At 36.9% G+C, this 25,908-nt stretch overlaps 1 protein-coding gene across 17 annotated transcripts in view; it reads left to right on the top strand.

Moving 5' to 3' along the window:
* The window catches only part of LOC139137004 (lisH domain-containing protein ARMC9-like), a 34,248-nt gene extending 12,390 nt beyond the window's left edge, over positions 1-21,858 (top strand). For 4 of the 17 annotated variants that reach the window (XM_070704895.1, XM_070704893.1, XM_070704894.1 and 1 more), the window contains 18 exons: positions 304-412; positions 987-1,085; positions 1,481-1,571; positions 2,227-2,350; positions 3,347-3,486; positions 4,157-4,233; positions 4,475-4,549; positions 4,924-5,014; positions 5,338-5,393; positions 6,004-6,108; positions 7,311-7,346; positions 8,857-8,939; positions 9,464-9,506; positions 10,170-10,293; positions 10,886-10,929; positions 11,240-11,328; positions 11,531-11,694; positions 19,110-21,858. In XM_070704895.1, the coding sequence (XP_070560996.1) occupies positions 304-412; positions 987-1,085; positions 1,481-1,571; positions 2,227-2,350; positions 3,347-3,486; positions 4,157-4,233; positions 4,475-4,549; positions 4,924-5,014; positions 5,338-5,393; positions 6,004-6,108; positions 7,311-7,346; positions 8,857-8,939; positions 9,464-9,506; positions 10,170-10,293; positions 10,886-10,929; positions 11,240-11,328; positions 11,531-11,694; positions 19,110-19,312 (1,753 nt within the window). In that variant the 3' untranslated portion in view covers positions 19,313-21,858. Of the gene's footprint in view, positions 1-303; positions 413-986; positions 1,086-1,480; positions 1,572-2,226; positions 2,351-3,346; positions 3,487-4,156; positions 4,234-4,474; positions 4,550-4,923; positions 5,015-5,337; positions 5,394-6,003; positions 6,109-7,310; positions 7,347-8,856; positions 8,940-9,463; positions 9,507-10,169; positions 10,294-10,885; positions 10,930-11,239; positions 11,329-11,530; positions 11,695-13,812; positions 13,900-17,587; positions 17,619-19,109 lie in introns of all 17 variants that reach the window. The other 13 variants (XM_070704887.1, XM_070704888.1, XM_070704886.1 and 10 more) reach the window with 7 other exon arrangements.
* Positions 21,859-25,908: the final 4,050 nt, after the last annotated feature.

Here is a 25,908-nt window from a genome sequence, read left to right as displayed (position 1 = left end):
ATGGCAAATTATTCAAGGGTGCTGAATTAGGAATTTTTGCCACAGAATCTGCAGTTTATACGTAAATAAAATCTGCAAAAAGTGTTTTGCGTTTGCTCTAATGATAGTTAATTTATTTTTTACTTTGCAATATGTACAACAAGACATGTGCATGCAACACGACATTTTACATTGCATATATTAAATACTACATACCATAACCTATCAATTCATAGAAAACCACACAAATGTTCCATTATGTAGGGGATTTCAGGGCATTGTGGAGTGATTCCTGTCCCTGATCGTATATTTCTATTCTTCCAGTGAACCAGATGAGAATTTGTTGCCTGCGCTAGATTATTCCAAGGTCAAATCCGACATGGTGAATGGAAAAGACAGACGGAAAATGTTACTTTTACAGGCCTTGAGATGGGTAAGTAGAATATTGGCATTATATGTCGTTTATTCTTTGAAGCTGTTTCTTGTAGAAATATATGTGAAACATCAACATTCAAGCCATACAAAAGTATCCCACAGAAATATCATATTGGGCAGAGGGCAATAGGAATCCAATGAAACACCTGTTTGAATATATCGATATTCATACGTCTTAATTTCTAACATCGTTTCATATTCTCACGCAGGAATAGTCAATCCTACAGATGAGTATGTAGTCTAATGGTTATCTTTTAAGATTCCTGTGGGATATTTTTGCGAGAGTTTTTCACACAGTATACCCTGTGGTAAATTGTGCATGCTTGGTATGATGGCATAAATTTCATCAATTTTTCCTGGCTTCGTCCCTTTTTGTGATACACGGTCATTTGCCGATTTCACCGTGGAAAAGAAATAGTTATACCAAAGGTATGCATTTACTAGGGCCTGTGAATGACACCAACTAGAGAATTCTGAGCCATGAAGAGCTTCAGTGAAAATTTGTGAAATGACAGCAATATCATCCTCTTGAAATAAAAAAATATCCCACACACTATTTCCCATTTCAACAGAGGCTGACGCGAAGCATGCCGGGAGACCAGCGCAATCTAGTGATGTCAGCATATTGTCTGAATGATCTGCTAGGCTGTTCACAACGAGGAGAATACCAGGTATGGAGCAGAAAAACATAGTGAATCTTTACATGTGAAGTGACCGAAGATCTCTTAAAAATGGTTATATCACAAATTTCTGCTATTTTAGTTACGTAGCGTTCGTGTTCTCCTGTTTCTCAATGTTTTTACCCCTTTTTGCATGTAAGCCTGACCGTTTGTGTCAATAGTACAGTTTGCATCCAAGCTTGGGCAAAAGAAATAAAGGTTAAAAAAATTGCCAAATTTGATCAAAGCTGACATCAGAAGGAAATTATCTCTACAACGGTTACTTAAGATTAGATATTTTGTATTTAAAGCCATTCAACACTGCCACAGACACTGCTAGACTTGGTATGCTCTCTGACAAAATGCGTTTTCCTTGATTCATTTTACTTTTCCTCTCGGCTTTCCAGGAAAAAGTTTTAGATTTACTGCGTTCAGACGTGGAAGTTGTTCGGCAGTATACAGCCAGGTTATTCAATGCCTTTGCATCGCTGTCCGAAGGTAAGTCATTTTGAGTTTGCTCCGTACATGTTTTGTACACTGGTGTCTGGATGTCACTTCTTTGGGCAGTAGGAATTTTTATAAAATTTGACGTTTACTGCATGACTGGCTATGGATGTGAAGAAGTAGACACTCTCTTAAATGACAGGTCGGTTCATTTGTTGGTCGTTTCATTTGTTTGTTGCCTGCCAAGTGAAGTGGAGCAAAGTAAAAATGTGTGAAAATTCGCCACCATTTCATCATTTACTGTACAGAAGAAACAACCTTGTCATCCACAATAAAATATCACTTACATTTTATTGGGTCAGATAACCTCTGTCACACAGTCTCACCATGATGAGAGGTAGTCAAACCTTCCCATTTGTCCGTCCAGCTCTCCTCTTCTCCCCTGGTTCTCATCTTTTTATTTCCCCCACCCTTATCTGTGTCACCCTCTCTCCCCTCCTTTCTCTCCCCATCTGTGACTACCTCTTTCCCTCATCCTTTTCTGTCTCTATTCGTCTGTCCATCTCTCTGTCGTCTGTCTGTCTCTGTCTCTCTGTCTGTCTCTCTCTCTGTCTCTCTGTCTGTCTCTGTCTCTGTCTCTCTACCCCCTTCCCCTCTCACTCATAAACACTGTACGTCTACCATTCACATTTCGTTGCTCAAATTGCAGGGAGGTCATACCTTGCCAAGAATGCCCTGTTACTCCCAGAACTCCATGAAACACTACAGTCAGAAGACAGGGACTCCATCACCAGAGAAAATGTCCTTGGAGCATTACAAAAACTAAGTCTCAAGTAAGTGAAGGTTATCAGATTGTATATTAGACTGTGTACTTTACCATGGTAGTAAGGGCTTTTTGGGCATCTTTGATTACAAAAACTGAAGTATGCGAAATATTTTTCCACTGTTCAGTGGGACAGATGTGGATTCGATTTCTATGAATCAGAATCAGAAAAGGAGTTATACAGTACATGATGAAACCAGTTTGTCAGTGAAGGAGTTGTGCTTGCGTGCGTGTGTGTGTGTGTGTGTGTGTGTGTGTGTGTGTTGGGTGGGGTTGGTGATGAAGAAGGCCAGCCTCAAAAAAATGCTTAATATGTGAAATATTTGAACACAGTGATTAACCAGGAAGATAAGTTACATCATGCAGAGACGAACCAGCCTCTGACAGGGTCCAAATGGTCAATACACAGCATTGTGACCTGTGTGGTTACAAATCAGGAAGGACCAATTGACCCATAATAATTTGCAAAAACTTAGCCCTGAACTGGGTCCAAATGGTTAATATACATATATATTGACTATGAAGGTTTAATCAATACATCATGCAAAGACTTACACCTGAACTTGGTCCAAACTGTCAGTATACATATATATTGACCTGCGTGGTTGCAAATCAGGAAGGACTAACCAATAACATCATGCAAAGACTTACCCTTGAACTAGGTCCAAATGGTCAGTATACATATATATTGACCTGAGTGGTTGCAAATCAGGAAGGACTAACCAATAACATCATGCAAAGCCTTACCATTGAACTAGGTCGAAATGGTCAGTATACATACATATTGTCCTGTGTGTTTACAAATGAGGAAGGACTAACCAATAACATCATGCAAAGACTAACCCTTGAACTAGGTCCAAATGGTCAGTATACATACATATATTGACCTGCATGGTTGCAAATTAGGAAGGACTATGATCACCAGCCTCTTAGTAAGTCTAGATGATCTGTTAAACTTGACAAAACTGACTGAAATATTAAATCACTTGACGTTGTTGAATTTCAGACGTGCTCTGCAGACTCAGATGATAGAGGATGGTATCATACAGTGGTTGGTCAATGTCTTAGAAGACAGTGACGCTCTGTCTGACTACACTCTAGAGTATTCTGTAGCCTTACTTATGAACCTTTGTCTCAGGACGGCTGGTAAGTCACATGTTTTGCTTCCATTCAGTTAAATTGTTTTTTGACATGATCGTTGTTAGGACCAATGGATACCCCCTAACCATATGACAATATTTACAATTCTGCCCCCCCCTGCCATTTGGACAATGGACGCAGTATCAAAGAAAGATCTGAAGGATTGAGCTATCTATGAACTGCAAAATTCAGGATGTCAGCTGTCAATGTTGTAGTACTCTTGCTGTTGGCTTATCTTTGCATGATACACTTCAAATACATGAGCCTTCATTTTTCTATAGCATTCACTCATCTATGAATAAATTTGATATCTCTCTTGCCGGCAATACTGTTGAAAGCATTGAAAGGCATTGCGCCAAAAGTTGTAGACTGCCAATTTTTTCAGCAGGCTACTGATACAGAAATTGTGAAAATGATTTTGTTGAGACAACTGAATTTTGCAAAAATTTTGACAGAAGTTTTCTGCTGAAGTGGTATTTTGACCAAAGTTTCAGAGAACTAGATGTTGATGTTTGTGCTGTGTATGTCAACACAGCACCGCTTGGCTTGCCCAAAGAATTTGTGAGTCATCCAAAATCAAGTTTTCCTTTCTCACCAGATTGGTCCTATGTGAATGGCGCCCTCTACAGTGTGAAATCTCATGTCCCTATAATCATAAGTATCTTCTGTTTCATAGGAAAACTGAAATGCATTGAAGATGCAGCCCACATATTGAAGGTTTTGAGTGATCTGCTTGGCCATGAAAATGAAGAGGTGAGAGAAGAAAGATTTCAGCAAAAAAATTCAGATTCTCAAACTTTGTGAAATCTTTCAAGATTTGTATGTAATGTTGTTGTTCACCGATAATTTGCCTCCTGCATTTTACACATCGAGCTATCTGAAAGCAACAGTGGGATGGGTTGATGCTGATGTTTGTGATATGTATGTCAACACAGCACCGCTTGCCCAGAGAATTTGTGCGTCATCCAAAATCATGTTTTCCTGTTCTCACCAGATTCGTCCCTATGTGAATGGCGCCCTCTACAGTATACTGTCCATTCCATCCATCAGAGATGAGGCCAAGGCAATGGTAAGCATAGCTTTAATGTGTTCGAATCAAATTGATACCTGCTGCTTAGAAACGGATTGTAGTGAACCTGCTTTGTGTACAGGAGGAATAGAGATAGCAAAGATCTATGTAGATATTTAGTTTGGCCAGAATACAGTGCTTTCACTAATGCAGTTTGCATGTACATTTGTTTGTATATGGATCGGTGTATAGCGAAAAAATCGAATCAAAATGATCATTAGTGTAATATCAAATACATCTATCGATACAACCTGTTTAACCCCAATATCCAGTAAACAGGCCCACACTTACCATTGATATTATGATAACAATGGGTTTTGACCAAACCATGGTGGTAAAATGGGGGTTAACATTTATTGTCATGCTGTTTCTAGGGTCTAGAAGAGATTCTGAGATGTTTCCTGAAGGACAACAATCCAGACATGAGTCGGCAGATACAATTCATCATCAAACAACTCAACTCCAGTGAGTATAGAACTGTCTTGTGATTTCCTGATATACCCAACATGTGTCTTGGATCAAAAAGTGTTCCTCAGCATGTCTGCATGCAGTTAGTACAATAAAGAAAAGACAGACAGACATGTACAGAGAGAGATGGACAGAGTGATTGAATGAAAGTGATTGACAGGAGAGAGAGAGAGAGAGAGAGAGAGAGAGAGAGAGAGAGAGAGAAAGAGAGAGTAGAAAAAATAAAACAGTAACAAAATAAGTAACACAAAGCCCAAGTGAAAAGATCTACAGGAAATAATACCATTATTTTCTGTTTCAACTTTGTCTTTGTTAAACAGATGAAGTACCAGATGATGGCAATGAATCAGATGACGAAGAAGAGGATGATGATGAGGTAAATATAACCAGGGAGGTCAATATGTGTGAATATTGGTGTGTAAATACAATCAGGTCAATATCTGTTGATGTTAGTGTGTGATACAGTCAGGTAAATATATATGGATTATCAGGATATTGGTCGGTTATACAATCGGGTCAATATGTATGGATATTGGTCTGTAATACCATCAGGTCAATATGTATGGATATTGGCGTGCAATACATTGAATGAGGTCAATATGTGTGGATATTGGTGAAGTAAAGTCAAGTCAATAATGGAAAAAAAGTGAAGGTGAATATATAGAATCTATAAAATGCTAACTTATCTCTACTTGTATAATTTCTCATCGGCCAGAGTAATTATTCTGTTAAACTGAGTAAGTAAGTAGTATAGTGAGTATGACACATTGGAAGAGTAAGAAAAAGGAGAGCAAAATCATTAAAATGACAGAATTTTTGAACTTGCCCGAAATGTAGCCTTAACCCTTTCACCCCCAGTTCCCTGTATACAGGTCCAACTTTACCATAGAAAACAATGGATTTGGGACAAACCATGGTGGTGAAAGGGTTAAATCCGTTTTTACGTACCATGTTACATTACAATCTGTTTGCATATTTCATGCTAGGAAGAGCAAGATGCAATGGAAGCTGACCTTGACAAGGCAGAGGTCATCAAGCCAGAGCATGGTGAAATCACTGGAGAGAAACTACTTCAGTCAGAGTACCTTGGGGTGAGTACTCCCTTGGTGAATTTTGAAAATATTTCTGATTTTCTTTGCCACTGGATCTGATACAGGTTAGTATGGAGCTCAGTTAGGGGGAGGGGGATGTCAAATTCATATAATGTTGTGATGTGTTTTAGGTTGAAACTGGATTGCTACTCGGTATGATGCTGCTAAGTTTCAGTGGAAATTTTGTTCTCAGTGTTTGCATCAGGTTATGAATAAAATATTGAAAAGTTTGATTTTGTTATGATTGAAATTGGACATTCATGCTTTATTTGTCTCAACCAGCAGGTCAGTTTGTGTGAAAAGGATGAGATAAAACGTCTTGAAAACACCAGTTTGCCCCAACAAAAAGTTGGACCAAAATTTGTCGCACTATTTCTGGATACAATTGTTCTAAATTTTTGAAAATTATATGTTATGGTCTGAACAAAAAGTGAATTTTCTGCACAAAGAGAAATGATTTTGACTGTTTTGTTGGACATATCCTGACTGTAGGTAGGATTAAAGTTTGTTGTAAATCTGCACTGATCATTTGTTTTTAATATGTGTAAATTATAGGAAAGAACATGTTACATGTAGTAAAGTATACATTTTTGTTGGGCTACGACTTGTATTTTGATAAAGTATTGTGTTGTTATCATTGTTCATTGTGTTAAACATATTCCTCTATTTAAACTGATCTGTTGTTTGGTGTTAACCGATGGAAATATTGAATAATTTTATGTTATCATGTTTATGTCTTCAGCTACGTTCCTAACAAACCTGTTTTCCCATAGCTCCTTATGGTTCAGCCCATCGAACAATAGCACACAATAGGGTTAGGCTACTGTTGGGTGTATTTGTAGGGTTGTCAGGTTGAACAGGTGAGGGACAGACGATCTTAGGGCATTGTTAGGGGGGGTTGGGGCACCATTAATTCCTAACATAATATTGCTTGCAATCACATCATTGTAAAGGGCAATTCAGTACATTTTAAACATTCAGTGGAAGAGTTTCATTTGGATAGCATGATGAGGTACGAAAGGGCCACTGAGCACCCGTCTGTCTAGTTCCTATCAGCATGCCTGTATCGTTGATTTCAAAACTCATTCTCAAATTCAATTGTATTCGCCTGTTGGTGTACCTGGTTGGAAAAAAAAAACAAAATGAAATTTGGAGTGCATGTTTGTTCACTGCATGGCTGTCAATGTTGTTGTTTCTTCCAGATTACCCATCACAGTGCCAAACCCAAGAGAAATAAGGTATCCCCCAAATGATTGTAAAACGCACTCAATGCCATTTTTGCACTCTGTAATTGCTATTTTATAAACATCTATACCCCCTCTTCCTCTTCTTTCACCCATTGAACATTCTTATCACCATAAAACAAGATATAGATATATAATTTTATATGTATATTGGGTGAAGGTGTCCCTCTTAGTGTGTCAAGCCAGTTCTCTTTCTGTTTCCTATATCTTGTCCCCTATCTATGTTTCTGTCTTGTATTTCTACTCTTTGTGTGTTGTGTTATTCTTAAATCTTGATCTATTTGCCTTTTTGCCTCTCTGTGTGTAAAATCTTTTTTAAACATGACGACTAACAAGATTCCTTAAAATCTCAGAATTATTAACCACAGATATTCTTTACAGTATGTAAATTATGAATAAGCCAGTAGTCAATGCTGTTACATCATAGACCATTAAGTGTTCACGAGGGTCTATGATTGTATTGAATTTGACGTGTGTATAGAGAACTTGATATGTAAATATGTTTCACAGAAACCTATTAAAGTGATGCACAGTAAGTGAGGCTACCCACAATTCTCCATGATCCGTACACACGGAGATCACTCACAGAACTGAAGCAAATTTCTTCTGTACAGAGAACAGCTCAGTCCATATTTCAAAATTCTGGGACCATAGTTTTGATAATCATAATTCTCTAATTTCTCACTGTGAATAATGAGAAGATCAACCCCTTTTCCGCAGAGGAGATAGCAATTTTGTGATTTTGTCAACATAAATTTTTGACAGCCATACACAATATTTTCATTGAAACTAAGGGAATAAGTAGTATCTGTGTTGGCAAAAGAAAGGGCATTGATTTTTTTGAATGTTGGTAACAAAGGAAATTAACATGTCTGACAGGTGGTATGATGAGACCATCTTAGTTGCTGATAACTTTAACCATGACAAGTGTGCAATTTTTAGCACCTTCAAAAATCGAATTCTTATTCAATTAACTCCTGAATTTTAAACATGATCAATAATTTTGGAGCATAGTTTTAACCAATAATCCTTATATTAAATTCTAAGTTTCAAATTGTTCAGAAACTGATAAAATTGTAGAAGCCTTTATAGCAGATAATGTCTGAGCACACAAATCAAGGGGAATTGTGGGTAGTCTCACTTACTGTGTGATGTTTTGTTTGCTTTTCATGCCACAAAATGCATCGAAAATGTCAAGCATACTGATAAATCTGTTATATATAACTCAGAGAAGTTTGTGTCCTTGTATAAACAAATTTTAATAGCTATAATGGTAGCAGAATGCTAACTTATCTTTATAGATGTAATTAAATTATATGTAAGATGGATTTATTTATCTACACATGATGGGTAAAACTACAGTCTAAGGATTAAAAACAGGTAAAAACATTTCCTTATCAGTGTGTAAATGAAGTTCAAGGTGGAATAGGACAGGTGTGAAATTCTGATACTGCTGACCTCAAAACATGACCTCTGTTCTGTTGTGTACTTGCTTTGCAAACAGCATTTGGACACAGTATTGGACGAGCCTCTGAGGCGACCAGTGACGCCAAGTACTCGTAGAATGGCAGCTGACATCCCGCCAAGGTCAGTGAGAACGCCCCCTCTTTGTGTGATTAATGGGCCATTCGTGCCACTTTGATGTGGTGCAGTTTTCTATTATTGACAAAATAGAGGGGTGGATTGTTTTATAATGTATGATTTTCAATCCGCTATTATAGTAAAGTAAATGAAGGCAAAATATTTTATTGAACTGATTAAGAAAGGTTTAAGATTATTTTACAGTTTAATAGGTCTGAGATATATCATAATCTACCTAACATTGAGGTTGTATCACTCTAATGAGATGCACTTTTGAAAATACCAGTATAAACTTTTCAAATTATAATGGAGATATCTGCACCATTTCTTATTTCTGTCTGGTTCTCACATGAAAGCCATGCCCTATCAAATGATTTCATACCAGCTATGTATTAGAATACAAAGCTGAAACAAACCCATTCCAACACCAAGAAACTGACTTGTGTGTTTACTGTCCTGTCGTATTTTGAATGTCATTTTGTAAATTTTCATCTGAATATTCACACTTCTGATATTTTGCTTTCACACAGCCCCCTGCCAAGTAGTAGACCACTAAGTCAAGTGAATGGACAGGTAAGTTTTATTTGTTTTCTATTTCCCATTTAGTAACTGGCATTATCGATAGAATTTTATTTCTGATTTTCATGTATTGTCATAAAAATTGGATTTTCCAGGAACCAGGTAGTACGATAGAATTCTGATCCAGAATGTGATTCAGTAAAACTCTCATTGAGGGAGAACTCTGTTCTTTTACAAAATTCAGCAGTCTGGTCTCCCTTTCCTACCTTAATGGTTTGCTATAACCAATTGGGAACACTAAAGACCAGCCATACTCTAGGCTTTTGACGGGTACAGCTTTTGAAGATGTACGTTATATATGAAGAATACATTCTATATTCTGTAGGAATTCTAAGAAAAACTGAGTATGGTACATCTTGTCAGAACCTTATCAACCATAATGGTTTTGCAAAAACATTTTGCAAAACCATCTTTCATTTTGTATCAGAAGTATACATAGAAAATTTGTACAAAAATTTGTTCTGTAAATTTTACATGCATGCAAATTTTTAGACTCTTTTATGTTTAACCATTGGCCAGAGATAAGTGTAATGTATATTACCTTTCATACATTGAGAAAAGATGATGAAATCAGACTTCTACTAACTTCTTATAGGGTCATAAATGTTCCTTGATACTACCATAGCACTCAACTACCCTCCGCTTTCTATCACACAGATTTCCAGGCCAGTAACCAGAAGTGGTAGTCGTCCTGGGACACAGAACTCTAGACCTCGGTCAAGTGGCAGTCGTCCCAGCTCCCAGCAGTCCTTGCCACAATCTCCCTTACCACTTCCCATCAGTAAGTTCAAGGTCATGACTTTAACCTCATGGTTCCAGTCCAGTCAATAACTGTGTACCAAAATTGACAGAACTCAGTAACTCAGTTTACTAAAATTAACAGAACTCGTTAACTTGGTTTGCCAAAATTGGCAGGACTCTGTAACTCGGCTTACCAAAATCAATGGAACTCAGTAACTCGGTTCATGAAATCAACAGAACTCAGTTAATCAGTTTACCAATATTCCTCTTTGGTTGTAAACTATCCTTCAAGATTCATAAAACATGTGATCTTCTAGTTATTATCTCCTTATATCAGTTCTATCTCCTTATGTCAGTTTTGTGGCATTATTTCATTGTGTATTAGAAAAGCAAGGGTAACCAATAAACAGACAGGTAAAACAGAACAGATTTTACCCAGTGCCCATGCCCAGAAAACAAAATGGTAGAGTCTATGCAGGGACAGAATATCAACATTTATACAGACTTCTGCTATACAGGGAGTGTTGATTTGTGATAACTCTAGTCTCCTGGATCTTTCTAACTCTTCTGCTGATTCATCATTACTCCGCTGTCAGAGATACTGATATTATCATGTTTCTCTGTTTGTCCAGAAACTGACCCAGAGGCAGAGAGAATGCTGGCAGAGGCTACCGGTGTAAGTATCATTTGAGCATTTACACTGATATGTGTAGGAGCTCATCAGGATGTTGTTTCTTAGGCATTTTCTCACCTCTTAAAGGTGTTTTCTGCCAAGACGCTTTTGTGAAGAGTCCATTGTGCCTTTTGTTTCATCAGACCACGGTGCTAAATTCAACTTAAACATAGCAGACACTCTTTGCTTTCGAATCTTAAGTTTGCCTCTTTCGCACTCAAGTATTTATTCGAGAGGACTGATTTTTTCTCAGTCTTGGAATATGGAAATATAATGCACTGAATCTGAATTTATTGTCTTCATAATGTTACAGCATGGAAGAGCAGTTGCCGCGGCGATGGACAACCCCAATGTCAGACCCTCCAGTAAAGCTCTTCAGAATCTCAATGGAAGTGCTGCAGAGTAAGAAACTACTTTTTAAGTTAATCATTTTTGTATTTTTTTCTGAAAACTTAGGGGAGCTTCTCTGAGATGATCAATGTCATATCAGTATCATGATTTGGATAAAACTCCCTATGTCAGTGAGTACTATTTCCTTGTTACATTAACTTGTACCTTTCATTAATCTACTTTGAAATGATGAAAGTGGTATTTTTTCACACAGTCCAAGGGAGTACAGTATGGCATTTTCATCGCGACCTAGGCTACCACGCACTCCTGATGTGAGCGGCAACCGACCGAATAGCCGTGGAGGGCTGAAAACACCGCCACCACAACCACAACCTTCAAACCAACTCCCATTGTCAAGACCAAGTTCAGGCCGACAAAGTAAGTTTTGAAAAGATAAATTGTGGTTGGAATTTAGAAGGAATTTTTATAGGTTACCCGGTGACTGAAGAAACACTTGTGCTTCACAAATATATTGGTTGTGTTTAATGTCTACCAGTGACACATCCGTATACAACACTTCAAAAGATGGAGTCAGGTTAGCTCCAGATTCAGATTGGCATGATGATCTGCTTGGTGTGCAAAGATGCCTTGTGAAGGGTTTGAATATCAATCATGCATTCCAACTACACACACCCTGTGATGCTTTCATCAGTTTGTTTTGGTCCTGAGTCCATTTACACATCTACATCTGTGCATATGGAAATCTGATGCAAAAAACTGGGTATAATGGTAAGGTATTGGTGAAAATAAGCAGACAGCTCTGACTTTCATGTTCAAGGTCATTGGTTTCTACAGCGGTGATCCAATTCACATACCATTGATAAGTTCTTTTCATGTGTCTGTCATAGGCAGTCAGTTCATAAATGTTCCTGGGATCCCCAAATCATTTTAGTGGGGTAACCTCTGGTATATTTAAACAATTATCTCACTAGACAACAGGAGTCTCTGTAGTGTTCGCAAACCATTCAGCTAAGTCCCAAAACTTCAGCAAAAGTGCTTCAGCTGTTTGCCATAGATACATTTCTCACAGATTACATATTTGAAGACTGTACAATATGTCCAGGGCAGTCTGATAATGTTTTTTTGCGTTTCATCAATTTTCATTAATGCCAATATTGACCTGTCATCCTTGGCTCAGCCATGTTGACAGCACACTCCTAAAAGGGGACAAACAACACTGTTTGATTCCATTTTAACTTGACTTACTCTTCGAATAATTAATGATTTCTCTTCTGCCGAGGTGATTTGTTTTTTGAAAACGGATTATCTCATCAGATCTGGTTTAAGAGTGTATGTCATACAAAAAAACAAAAAAAACAACAACAACAATGACAACAACAACAACCCTCTAAAAATCAACAAATAAAAAAACAACTGAAATCAAAATCATACATGGATTCCCATTGTTTTACCTTCTCCAAGTCCAGTGTCTGAAATTCACTGAAGTTCTCTGTGTAGTTCAATGAAATAAAGCTACCTTTAACTCATCACGACTACTTGGGTCAAGATATTTCATAATACACATTGCAACATACATTTTCCATTCAGCATTCTTACAGTGAAAACCTATCGAAACCAAAACCCTGGATAAAGTCTGGTATCATCTCTGGCCATACCAGGCATTTTGTTGATAAGAGAAACATTGTTTCCGTATATGTTAGATGTATTTGGCTTTGACAGTGTTTTTACCATGTATTCTGCCCATTTCATACTAACTTTCATCAACATTGCACGGCTGACTTGCAGTGTGTTTGCAAGGTTATATCTGATGGTCGATTGTCACTATTCACAGCAACTTAGGGAGTTTATTTATATTGTTCAATTATTACTGTAAGATTCTGCCAACCAATTAGGTAAGAGCTTCCAAATGGCTGCAAGTTGGCCCACATTGCATGCACCCAGCCTTGCAATGATAAAATTTGCCAGCTTCTTTGAAATAACAGTATACTGTCTCTGCAACTAACTGTGTACTGTGCAGAACATTCAAACTTGGCATCCAACTTCCAAGTCTTTTTAGACATAATGTAGAAACTAAATTTAAGTCTGCCAGAGTTGTGATTGTTTTAAGTAGTATGTTAGCTATATGATATATATTTACCCATGAGTGCATACTTGTGCAATTCTTCAGTTTTCATTGATAATCACCAATCATGCTCAGAAAATAGAGTTTATAATTTTATTTCAGCTTTGTGTCAGGTGTACCTAATTGACTGAACTTCTGCAGGTTCATCTACGATGAAGCATGTCTATGTTTGGTGACCTGCTGTGGCCTTGTAGGTCATAGGTCATCAATTGTGTTCTTTTCAATTGTTGAATAATTAGTTTATCATTGCCACAAAATGAGCAAATTAAAATTTCATTTTTGGATAGAAGTATAAAGAAAAAAGGAAAGAAAGAAAGAAAGAAAGCATTGTGTTAAAATAAATTTCATGCATGTGACCCAACATATTAACCCTATCCATCCCCTTGGCTTACTTCCTTACTTGCATATCCTAGGTTATATCAGTGACACTGACGTGACGCTGCCACCAATAGGAAGTAGCAGCCCGTCTAATGCTAACAGTAGACTGACCACACCCCTCAGTAAGTTTCCTATCCCCACCCTCTCCCCCTCCAACCAAGTCACCTGTTTGACATCATCAAGAGCTAATGAGGACAAGGGAGCTTGATTCAGATGTTATTCAGATTCAAGGCTAATCAAGATTTTTTACATTTTCAACGGAAATGCACCATTTTTACATTGTATTCACAAGTTAATGTAGTTTGGAAAAGAAGCAAAGAAGTAATAAACATAGATAACAAAGAAATATTTTTTCAACAAAATTGAACTATCAAAATTGCTCATTTTAACAGAAATTTAAGATTTTCATGTACTCAGGAATAGTTTGGAAAAAAACACAAACTAACAATAGACACTGATAGGAAATATTTTTCAACATAGTTGAATAGCGCTGTTCACACATTATGTCAATGTTCTCTCATTAATATGCAAAAATAAATATTTGTCTGCAAATTTACATTTGTGAAATTATGCTTTCATTAACAACAAAAACACAATATAGGCAACTGCTGATGTTATAATGAGCACTAAAAGACATATAAATGGCCTAGACAACAACAACCATGCATGCAATGCAGACAATATTTGCCAACATTTCAAGTAGCAGAGTTCAATGTACAGTGCGAATGCAGCTATATTTAGTAACAAACCAGTTTCTGCAAACAGCACTATCGTCCAATGTGCCTTCTTATCAAGGCATTTCCGGATATGTTTGAAAACTGATACAAAATAGTGTGTTCTTGACAAAGTGCAAAGTTTCTGTTTCAGAATTCATGGAACAAAAATCAGTCCTCAGTGTTGTTGAACAGATCTGTGGATAGTGTCAATCCTTTACTTTCATCTCTGTAAAGTGCAGGTTTTTGTCACATGCTTAACCTTCAAGTACATGTGTCAAATTGGCTTCAATTCAACATAATCAGGGATGGATGGCAGAAAGTTTTGAAGTGCCGTTGAACTTATTTGCTCTTTTTGATGACAAATGTGACTTCCCTGTGACATAAACCCACAATATCCTATCACGGTGTGTTTTTAACCCACAGCATTTTCATTAACTGTGTGAGCTCTGTGTGTGCCACCATTCTAACACCTAACAAGCTTTGCTGTTGTGGAATGCGGTTCTCTCACTCACAGAAAATAACTCAAGCTTTGTGTGATGTATTATTGCAATTAGTTGCTTTTCAGGCTAACATTTTCAACAATGTAGAGCCACAGTGTTCATTCATAATGGTCATATGTCCTTCATATATTCTACACAAACACTTCCACAGCTTACCGGAGGGCAGTAGTTTTATTGCTTTTCAGTTTGTTTTCTCTAATATAGAAGTTAATTCCTCAACAATGACACCATAACCTGCAAATTCACAGCACTGATACTGGACACTTCAAATGTCTGTAAGACAGTTAGCAAGAAACTATTCTTAAGATTAATAGCAATATCAATCGAACAACATCTTTTTAGCTCATATTTGGTTTTATATATAAATACCAAAAAGAGCTTATATGATGAGTCTAAGTGGCGTCTGTATGTCTGTATATTTGTGGGTATGTGCGCATGTATGTCCGTCACACACAAAGGCTCCCATACCGCCAAAGCTACCGTCTCAGTATTTGGTGTACAGGTAGATGTAGGGGTTGAGATGTGAATTTGTTCAAATGAACACATCAGTGTCAAAAATGTGCAAATGAGGTAAGAAAAAGCGAAATTCTGAAACAGGCTTGAAACAGGCTTACTCCACTGACTTGAGTCATTTCCTGTCATTGTCATTGAGCTGTTACATATTAACAGACCTGCTCAAACCATATGCAGTAGAGGGGAGGAAGACCGTCAGTAGAGGGGAGGAAGACCTGTGGTCAAACTAAGGGGGCTAGCTGCCTTTCTGCTATGCATGTTGCTAAAGTTGACCTCCAGTACCTAAAGTTTCAGACCTTAATTACTTTTGTCATTCCTGTTTTTCTGGTTTAAATATTGCTTGATGTTTTTCTGGTTGTACTGTGCAGAAAATCATTGTCATAACATCAACGTAGAATTTTCCTGCACTGAACAGATAGAAACAACATTTATTGTTGATCTTTGGTACCCATACTGGTATGTACCAATTCTGATCAAATTTGAGCGACACCGTATAATTGCGGTATTTTTTGAAAATGACATTGTTCGATCCATTGATAGATTTGTTTCAAGCATGTTACATTGCGGTAGCAATTGTGTGAAACTGTTTTTACTCAGATACCATGCATGTGGTACATGTACTTCAAAAGTTTACTAGTTTTTTGACATGCTCTGTGTACCAGCTGTATCTATCATGTGTGGTCTATCGCAGTGCCTTAAAACACATTCACAAAAAGATGAAGATAATTCCAATGTTTTGTTCTTGCATTCAAATAATAGCTATTATGTAGATACTGAGACTGTACATGTCTTTCCATTTAGCTGGCTTATTGGTAAAATTATAGTCACCTGTTCCAATTTTGCCACAGTTACCATGGAAAGAGAAAATCTAACCAATCACAGATTTTAAGCGGGTGGCCGCTTTTTAAAAACAGCGCCCTCAAACGGGCATTTTGAATACCAAGGAATGCCCCTTTTACCATATATAGGCATATTTAGATTACAGGTGACTGTATACCTTTAAGTTAGATGAAATATAAATGTTTTCCCCATATTGAAGCCTAATTAATTATTAGGTGATGAAACAGTAGGCTGTCCCTGATTGTCCTCATGGAGTAAAAGTGGTTTTGTTAGGTATCTATTGAAGAATCAACTGATATACGTCATTACATTGCCGGTATTTCATAAAGTGAACTTTTCAGGAGAGTTTTTGTCAAAACTATGCAAGTGTGATGTCATAAAGACACAGAATTGAAATAAAAGTGACATTGCAACATCGATGATGATTGTGGTGTTGTGTACGACACTGTGTCAATCATGATTCAGGCTCACCGCAGAAGCCCTATAAGATTACACCTGATTGGTCAGCTTTTATCATTTGTCCAGTGTGATTGGTGGGTTCCACAACTTGCCCCTTTTGATGAGTCAGTTTGCATGTATGTTACAAATGCACTGTGATATTTAGTACACATACTGTCAGACTTTATACACACTGGATTAGGCCATGTGTTGTGATAAGTTATAGAATTGGTATAGTTTTGGTCTATGTGGTTTGCAGTTCCTATGTGTCATCACTTGATTGAAGTGCTGTCTGAAATATTTCTGAAATTAACAGTGCAGTGAGATATCTGCTATCTTTGAGGTCTTTCCGACGTAAAAAGATCATCACTGATGTATTTGTAGTGCTGTGTAATATAACATACCTTAACCCTTTGAGTGCTGTATTTTTTCCCACCAAAATTTTGTGCAACATCTCACCAATTTTTATGAACTTTTCTGTAATTTTTTTGATAATTTTGGACCAAAAAACACAACATTTCATTGGCCACAGTTTTTTATCAAAATTTTGGCAAAAATCTGACAAAAATTGACTGAGGTATATTATATAAGGGCAACGAAAATTGACTTTGATGCTCAAAAGGTTAATATACTGTGAAATAATACTACTTTCCTTCTTGATGAACATGTGAAGTGATACAAAGAAGATAGCAAACAAAATCTTGTGAAAGTGCCCTACATCCAGTTAGTCTCAAAGAAAATCAGAAAATAGATAATGAAATTTTGATACTAAAAACATCTCTTGCTCGATTTGAATTTTCAAGGTGATATGGCAGCTGGTAGTAAGTATTCAAAGTAAGTAGCTACATTGTAGCAAGTTGTGATAAAGCACTGATTGGCTACAAAGGTTGAAACTTTGTATCCAGCTATTCTGTGCACTTTGCCTGTTCAATCCCCTCTCCTTCCCAAACCTTGTAATGACCCTCACTGGATAAACAGCATGGAGGGAAAAGTCATGGTGAATGAGAAAGTTCAAGGGCATGTGCACTTGTCACCTGTGCATGCTAGGTATATGATATGAGCTGTTTGCCTAATCAGGCTGTAAATTAGTGTATGTATCCCACTGTCAAACTGTCAACATATCCTGGAGTATAAACACCAGTGCAGCAATGTTTATGTAGGAAATGGATTAATTCATTGTAAATTACATTCGCATGTTTTTTCACAGTTTTCACTCAATCCTTTACAACCATACATGTCATGGCATAGTATGATGCCATCGCCCACTGTTGTTGCAGGTGCTCTTCCACACGCCAATGAGTGGTGGCGCTCCAACAAGGTTTACACCTACTGCCATGAGTTAACAAAATTTGATGAATACTATGTTCTGTATGATAGACAGGATATGTGAATTGTTGAACAAGATGACACTGCTTGGTTTGTAAATCCTTAATAATTTTTTGAGTTTTGTATGACATGATTTGGAGAAATATGATGTAACTTGGTCTTCTGATCTGACAACATACCACAAAGTGCCATGAGATGGCAATCTGCATGTTCTTAAGCTATGCAATATCACTCATGGCGTTGGTGCAAGCCTTGTGTAAGCTTCTCTGCTGATTGGAGTGTAGTGCGTGTCTGATTACCTCCTCATTTCACACAAGATCATGCTTTTTACATGTGCTGTAATTCATTGGTCTGTGATCATTGTTTATATGTTGCACCAGGTGTATGTTTCATGCATCTTGTACCTGGTGTTCCTGTACTGTTCTGGGGGAATTCATTTAAGTGTTGTTGGCATATTGATGCATTGTCTCACTCTCTTTCTGTTCGTTAGCTGTGTTTAATTTTACTTTTTCTGATATGTTGGCCTTCATTGGTCAATTTTGGTTCACCACAGCCAATCAGCCCACTAATTTTAGGTATTCAGTTAGTATTGATGTGCTCGAACCATTGAGGGCGCTCTGATACCAAAAATGTGGCTGACATGACAAAACAATGCACAGCTGGCATATGTGAGAAAGTTTTGTTTATACAAAAGAGCTGATGGCAGAGAGGAACATGCTCCTATATCGAGCATAGAAATTGACAACTTTAAGAATAAAATATCTTCACTACTTATATGGGTAATGTATATGTTCAAACCCAACGGACAGTGGATATTATCATGCCAGATCATGCAATGAATTATAATTTTGAAATGTGGTGAGAAAACATAGCAGATTGGATAAATATTATCAGGAATATATCTGTGAGATTATGCGGAATTGTTCATAGTTACCCCCCTTTTTTGGGGGGGCAAATTTTTAATAAAAGCTAACAGTGTGTATTGACTGATATTTTCAGGTAGCTCTTCAAAGATGGGTGAGGATAGCCGACCAGCCAGCCATGGATCTCAGCGTCCAACCAGTCGAGGCAATATCAGTCAGACAGGGAGTCGACCGAGCAGCGAGCACGGTTCACGACCGCCGTCTGCAGGCAGCAGAAAGTCAGCCAAGTCTCAAGCTGGGTCCAGGAAGGGCTCTTCAAAAGCAGTTACCATTCAGTAGTTTTGTAATTCTTCATCTTCTGTATTTTTTTCCGCCATAATTTTGTAAACCAACGCCCCTACTAGGTAGGGAGTGGACCACACCAGACATGTCAAAAGTAAAATGAATGCGCTGTGATACCGTGAATCGGTATTACACTGTATAATTTATGCATTTATGCACCCATTTTCTCTGAAATGCAACACAATTTACTCAAAAAATTTGGAATGAACTGTTGCCAAAGTGCAACACTAGTGGTTTCAAATTTTTTTCTGTAGCTTTTAAGTTATTCTGTAAACTTTATGTGAATTTGAGCATAAACATTCATATTATTTTCAACTATACGCACGTTTGACATTTGTAAAATTGAGATGCAGCCTACCCAAATCCTTGATCACTGAAAATGTATAAATTTGAATAAATTAGTGGGAGGTCAAAGTTCAAAGCAGGGATACAGCAACTCCAAGTTCACATTGTGACATTTATTACTTAAAATATCATTTTCCACATATATGATTTGTGTTGCTGTTGTTTTATTTACAGAAATCTTCATAAAGTATTATACATGTAAATATAAAGAATTATTACAAATTCTAGTGGGTTTAAGTTGTTGATATTAGTGGGATGGAGGAGAAACAACAGGAATTTCAAATCTCATGAACAGATGGACCTTGCATATTCATCCTTCCACCCTCAGTTCCAAATTGACTGGTCCTGCAGTGCTATTGAAAACAGTTGGGTTAAACCATGCGAAGGGGTGAAACATTCAAATTAAATTTTTTGGTATGCAATGGAGTTTTGCATGGAAAAGAAACGTTTATGTTAAAACTGGTGTTTGCACTATGATTTTTGGTCATATTTGTTATGCAAATGTGTCAATGGAGAGATATTGTACTGTGCACATCTAAAGTATTTCCATGTCTTAACAAACATAACATTTTGTCTCTGTACAGCGTTTTGCTAGTTTTGTTGTCATCGTACACTAACATTTATTGTAGAGCAATTATGTATGAGCTGTATATATAAATGTTTTTTTGGTGATTTTTGTAGAAAAAGAAAATTCTTGCACCTTAAATTTTTCTTCACTACTTCAACCTTTGCACCCTGCTCCAATGAAACTCTGAATATGTCATAGGTCAAAAGGGGTGGGTGGGTCAGAGTTCAAAGGGTCACCCGTCAATTCATTCTTCATTAGTACTATAATTCATGAAATACTTAAAGGCCTTGAGCAGGGAAATATTTTATAAGGATGTTTTTCGAGTAGTTTTTCCTTAATTCTGCATATGAAATCTTGTTTCTCATCACATGTATATTGCAGATATCTGTAAGTTTTTAAAAAAATAAGAAAAAGAGACATGTTACAAGCACATACCTTGTTTCTGTTATGACCTGTAAAAAACATTAGATTCTGGAGAACGTTGAATGTAAAATATTTGCCAAAGGAGTAAAGTATTCTCATTTATTTACAAAATGATGTCTCTGGATTTCAAGAAATGACTTCTGAACATCCCTATTTATGCCCCCACGATTGGTTGGCCCCAATTGTTCTCAGCAATTTGGGTCAATCCATACAAAAGGTTAGGGGAAAGTAGGGTTGAATCAGATTATTTGGTCGCTTTTGACTTCTTTTCTTCACACCAAGGCCAGGCTAATGAAAATTCATTCCTTGACCCGTTCCAATCAAAATATAAATTGTTTCAACACCTGTGCATTAAAATCTCTAGGTTGTGTTCCTTTGAGTGTGAGGTTTCAAGTACTTAAACCCCCATTAGCTGTAACTGCGGATGTCTTTGCAAGTATTTTTGTCATGTCCAGTTCAGCTTATCAACACAGCCTGTAAGTGTGTACCAGGTATATTCAATGTCATTATTAATATCTCAATAACAGTATTGGCTAGGATTTGTATTTATTTGTCAACAATGGCACTGCATCCTGTACGCAATTCATCGTGTTGTTGTCTTGGCAAGGCTAATAGTTGATATTTTAACATTCTTTAGGGAAAAGAGAAGAAAATGAACACCTCATAATGTAACAGAAATAATGAAATGTTATCAAAAGTTGCAGCTATAGCGCTGTTCACAGTTACAGGTTTATTACTAAATATAGATGTACACGTGCGACATCAGACACTGCAGCTTGAAATGCGGACAAATTTTATCAATGTCGCATGCATGGCTGTTTATTTAGCTTGTACTCCGAGTCCTGAATAGGTCTTGTAGTATACTAGCAGTCGCCTACAGAGATGTATTTTCTTCATTCTTGCATGCGCAATTTTCAAAAGCGTGATCTAAAAATGAAGACAAATATTTATTTTTTGCATATTGATGAGAGAACAGACGTCAACTGTGAATAGGGCTGTTCACAATTGACACTTTGACCTAGATTGGTTGACCTAATATGTCAAATAATGCAGTACTTGAGATAATATAAAAAAAAGATATAAAAGTTCATGAAACTTTTGAAAGGAAGTGTAATACTATTGTCTTCATTTTTGATGATGAAAATATTTTTAGCCTGGCCATTCTGTGAACTTATATAAATAAATTTGTATAATACATTCTCTATCACTGCAGCTGTATCTGTCTCAGTCATGTTGCTTTGTGTTCTGTATGTATGCCCCTATTTTATTTATTTATTTATTTATTTTATTTATTTATTCAGCTTTGACATAAAGTCAGGATGAGTCGCACAGGTGACTAACACCTATAAAAAAGCAACCCTCCACAAAAGCACACATTTAACAAGTTACACATACAAAATTAAAAACAGAAAAGACAAACGCAGAATATAACAATAATAAAAATATACAAAAAATTTCAAAACAGAACAAAACAAAACAGAGAAATTAACAGAGACGGCAATTTTTACAGTGGCACTTTCCCACCCAAGTACAAGTGTTATCAGGATAAAATTTATTGTTAAACAGACTCGTGTAATGTTTTAATAAAATAGACTTGTATGACCTAACACTTGTTGAAGATTTGCCATGAAAGGGCATAACACTACACGAGTAAAAAGCTCTGTTAATGGAGGGTTTGCCCATACATTTTAACCCTTTGAGTGCTGTTATTTTTTCCCTCCAAAATTTAAGTGCAACATTTTACCAATTTTTATGAATTTTTCTGCAATTTTTTGGATAATTTTGGATCTAATGGACATCACATCTCGTTGGCTGAAGCTTTTTATCAAAATTTTAGCAGGAATCTGAACAAAAATTGACTGAGGTATATTTTATAAAGGTGATGAACATTGACTTTGGCGTTCAAATGGTTAGTATTGAGGTTATTTGATATTCCATTGTCCCTTGATAGAGGGAGTTGTTTTTTTTCAAAGTTTAGCTGACACAGATAGCAACAAGAGGAGAGCTCAAAACATTGAGTGATGTGTGATATCAAGTGAACAACATGCACCTTGTGTTTTATTGAGTTGAGGGGCAAGGTTATGATAATATTGGCCACATCGGACTCTGCGAGGCGTCTGCCGGAAACCGAGTTATTATCTTATAAGTGGCTACCAATTTCACAGGTGAGACCATATACACAAACAGAGCTTGAACCAGAAAAGGGGCAACAGAGAAATCCATTGAGATGTGACAAGAAATTTCATTCCAGCATTCTGTATACTGCTGTATATAGGCAGGGTGCTCTTTTTACCATTCAGTGGAAGTGTTTGTAATGTTTGGTATAAGCTTCATTCATGAACTCTTGATTTGGTTACATGCAGTTATGGCATGTAAAATGTGAAATTTTCTCTGAATTATGCAAAAATGTTACTCATAACATTGTGGTTGTGAGACCATGTCTGTTTGGTTGACTGTTCTGAAAAACGACACTCTTTGATAATTTTTTATGTATTTTCTTGCAAGATACCTGGCCAACAACTTCCAGGATTAAACACCCTTGATGATGGGCTTCTATGTCTATTTTAATATACCCAAACACCATCCAATTTCGGATGAGCCATACACTGAAACTGGACGATGCAATTCATGCCTGGTATGATGCATGTGATACAATTCTGGGCTGTTCCAAAATGATGAAACACCCCAAGCTGGAACTGATCACCTTGTAAACATAAAGTTTGGCCTTATGGTGTTTTCAAACAATTTTACAGGGGGAAAGTACTCAAGGTCAAGGTCAGAACTACCACATAGTTGGTTTTGTCCCATGACTTGTTTCAAATACAATACAAGGGCAAGATCATGGTCGACATGTTTGTTTTTTTCGCCCAGTGTTGCACTATACTAATTTCACTCGGGCCGAATCTTCTTGTCTTCTTGTCATGTCACACAAGTTTCAGGGCTGTGTGTATTTCTTTAAGGTAGTATGTGCCTCGAAAGTGAAAGACTTAACCTTTTACTCAAAATTTCCTCAAGGAATCTTTCAACCATTCTCTTTCAAAATCAAGAATAAAAATCGGGGGTTACTGTGCAAACTTTGGTATTGAGAAACAAATCACCTAAGATTTACAGTAGACCCTCGAAAAAAACTCGAGGGTCTATGGATTTACAAATATTTGAAATTCAAAATATTTTGATTTTCGAAAAACTAAGATGGTGAAAAGTTTTCTTAATATTTAAATTTTTAATCTTGACAGTTAGTAAACAGATGAAAAATTTATAAAAATGAAAACAAAAACGGACTAGCTGGTTCATGAGAATATTTGCATGATTTCAGTGAGGGGAATGATAACCAAGTGACTATGCCAGGATACTTCATCCGCCTTTGTGTGCTTGCTACCCTGTATTTATCACCAAAATAACATCCATGGAGGCTCATTCAAGATCAACAATACTGGTTTATTTAAGTTATTACTCATAATACTTCAAATTTCAGCTGTTGGAGTATATCTGTCAAAAGCAAACATAACTTAAAGCCGTAAAAGCTGTGAATTTATGCATTATTTTCATGATTTTATTTTCAAGCCAAAGTTCAACTTGGTTTGTGTAAATATGCTAACTGAAGGACGTGCATGTATATCGCTGCTCGCTGATTTAACACGTTTTAACCACAGGGTGTTGTCTAAATGTCCGTCCCCAGGGGTGGGTAGGTGTTGCGTTGTATCGCTAATAAAGATATATTCTACCAACCTTTGGTGTTTCGGTCTTAACTTAGCACTGCCCTTGACAATCTTGCGTATACGTTTTATCAACATGCTGCGTCTATTATCTGATGAGTTTGAGTGCCTAATTAGCCAAAGTAATCAAGGGTAAATTACTAATCTGTGGACGCTCTCACCAGATTATCACCGGATTAAATTTGACAAAATCAATAACGAACGCACCCTTGCTGGTGCGTTCGTTATTGACTTTGTCAAATTTAATCCGGTGATAATCTGGTGAGAGCGTCCACAGATTAGTAATTTACCCTTGATTACTTTGGCTAATTAGGCACTCAAACTCATCAGATAATAGACGCAGCATGTTGATAAAACGTATACGCAAGATTGTCAAGGGCAGTGCTAAGTTAAGACCGAAACACCAAAGGTTGGTAGAATATATCTTTATTAGCGATACAACGAAACACCTACCCACCCCTGGGGACGGACATTTAGACAACACCCTGTGGTTTTAACAGGTTAAATAATAAACGTTTGCCACACTCATAAAATAGCACCCCCACGGAAAAGTACAAAAAAGCAGTATTTTGTGAACATACACATCGTGATCATCCAAGAAGCAAGCATGATGTCATTAACTTGACCGCACAAATCACGATGGCCGACATTTTGTGGTCGTAATCTTCATTTTCTCTATCATGTGATTATCTTTTGAAAATGGTGGGAAATCGAAAATGATCTTAAAACTTTTGACTTAACATGCCACTTTCGACACTTATGAACGTGTTGTACACTTTTTCAGTCTTTAATGGGTCTTATCCAGAGAAAACTCTTGGAAAACTGAGGATATTTTGAGATCTGTGTATTACACATTCGCAGCTATTGGGGCTTTAATTGGTCAAGGTCTTAAATTTTTGTTTGCCTTCCTGTAAATATTTTTTTTATTTATTTCATCTATCTCGCTATCTGCCACCATATGTTCCCAAATGAAACAGACTTTTCCATTGCTACATGCTGTAAAGACAGTGAAAGGGATGCTGGCCACACATTTGTAGAGGTGAAATCCTCAAATTTTTTTTCATGCACAACCATACTGAATACTATACCCACGATTCTCTACCCGGTTTTAGACAAATTAAATGAAACCATCTCGAAAATGAATTAATGGTCATGACCATTAATTCATTTTTACTATGGTTTCATGTATTGTGTCTAAAACCAGGGTCGAATATATGCATGGTCACCCTTTCATTCAGTATCTTTCAACATGTCAAATAAAATAAGTAGTATCTTGTGGCATCAAACAAAATTCATGAAAAATGGCTGACTTTGTCCCTTTAACTGTAAATCTGATTAAAAGTATAATTATCTGTTACATGAATATCTTGCCTTGGCAACTCTAATATACAGCCTTGTCTTCTTGCAAATAGAGCTCACTGTGGGCAATGAACAATTTCTATTACTTACATACATGTATTAGAGATGTAGCAAGTTTTGTCAGGGAAAACAATTAGTAGTTTACAGTGGACTATCATGAGAAGTGACATAATACTTTTAGG

This window comes from Ptychodera flava, chromosome 7 (assembly GCF_041260155.1).
Source record: "Ptychodera flava strain L36383 chromosome 7, AS_Pfla_20210202, whole genome shotgun sequence".
NCBI classification, from domain to species: domain Eukaryota; kingdom Metazoa; phylum Hemichordata; class Enteropneusta; family Ptychoderidae; genus Ptychodera; species Ptychodera flava.
This window is presented reverse-complemented; position numbering and strand designations above follow the sequence as displayed.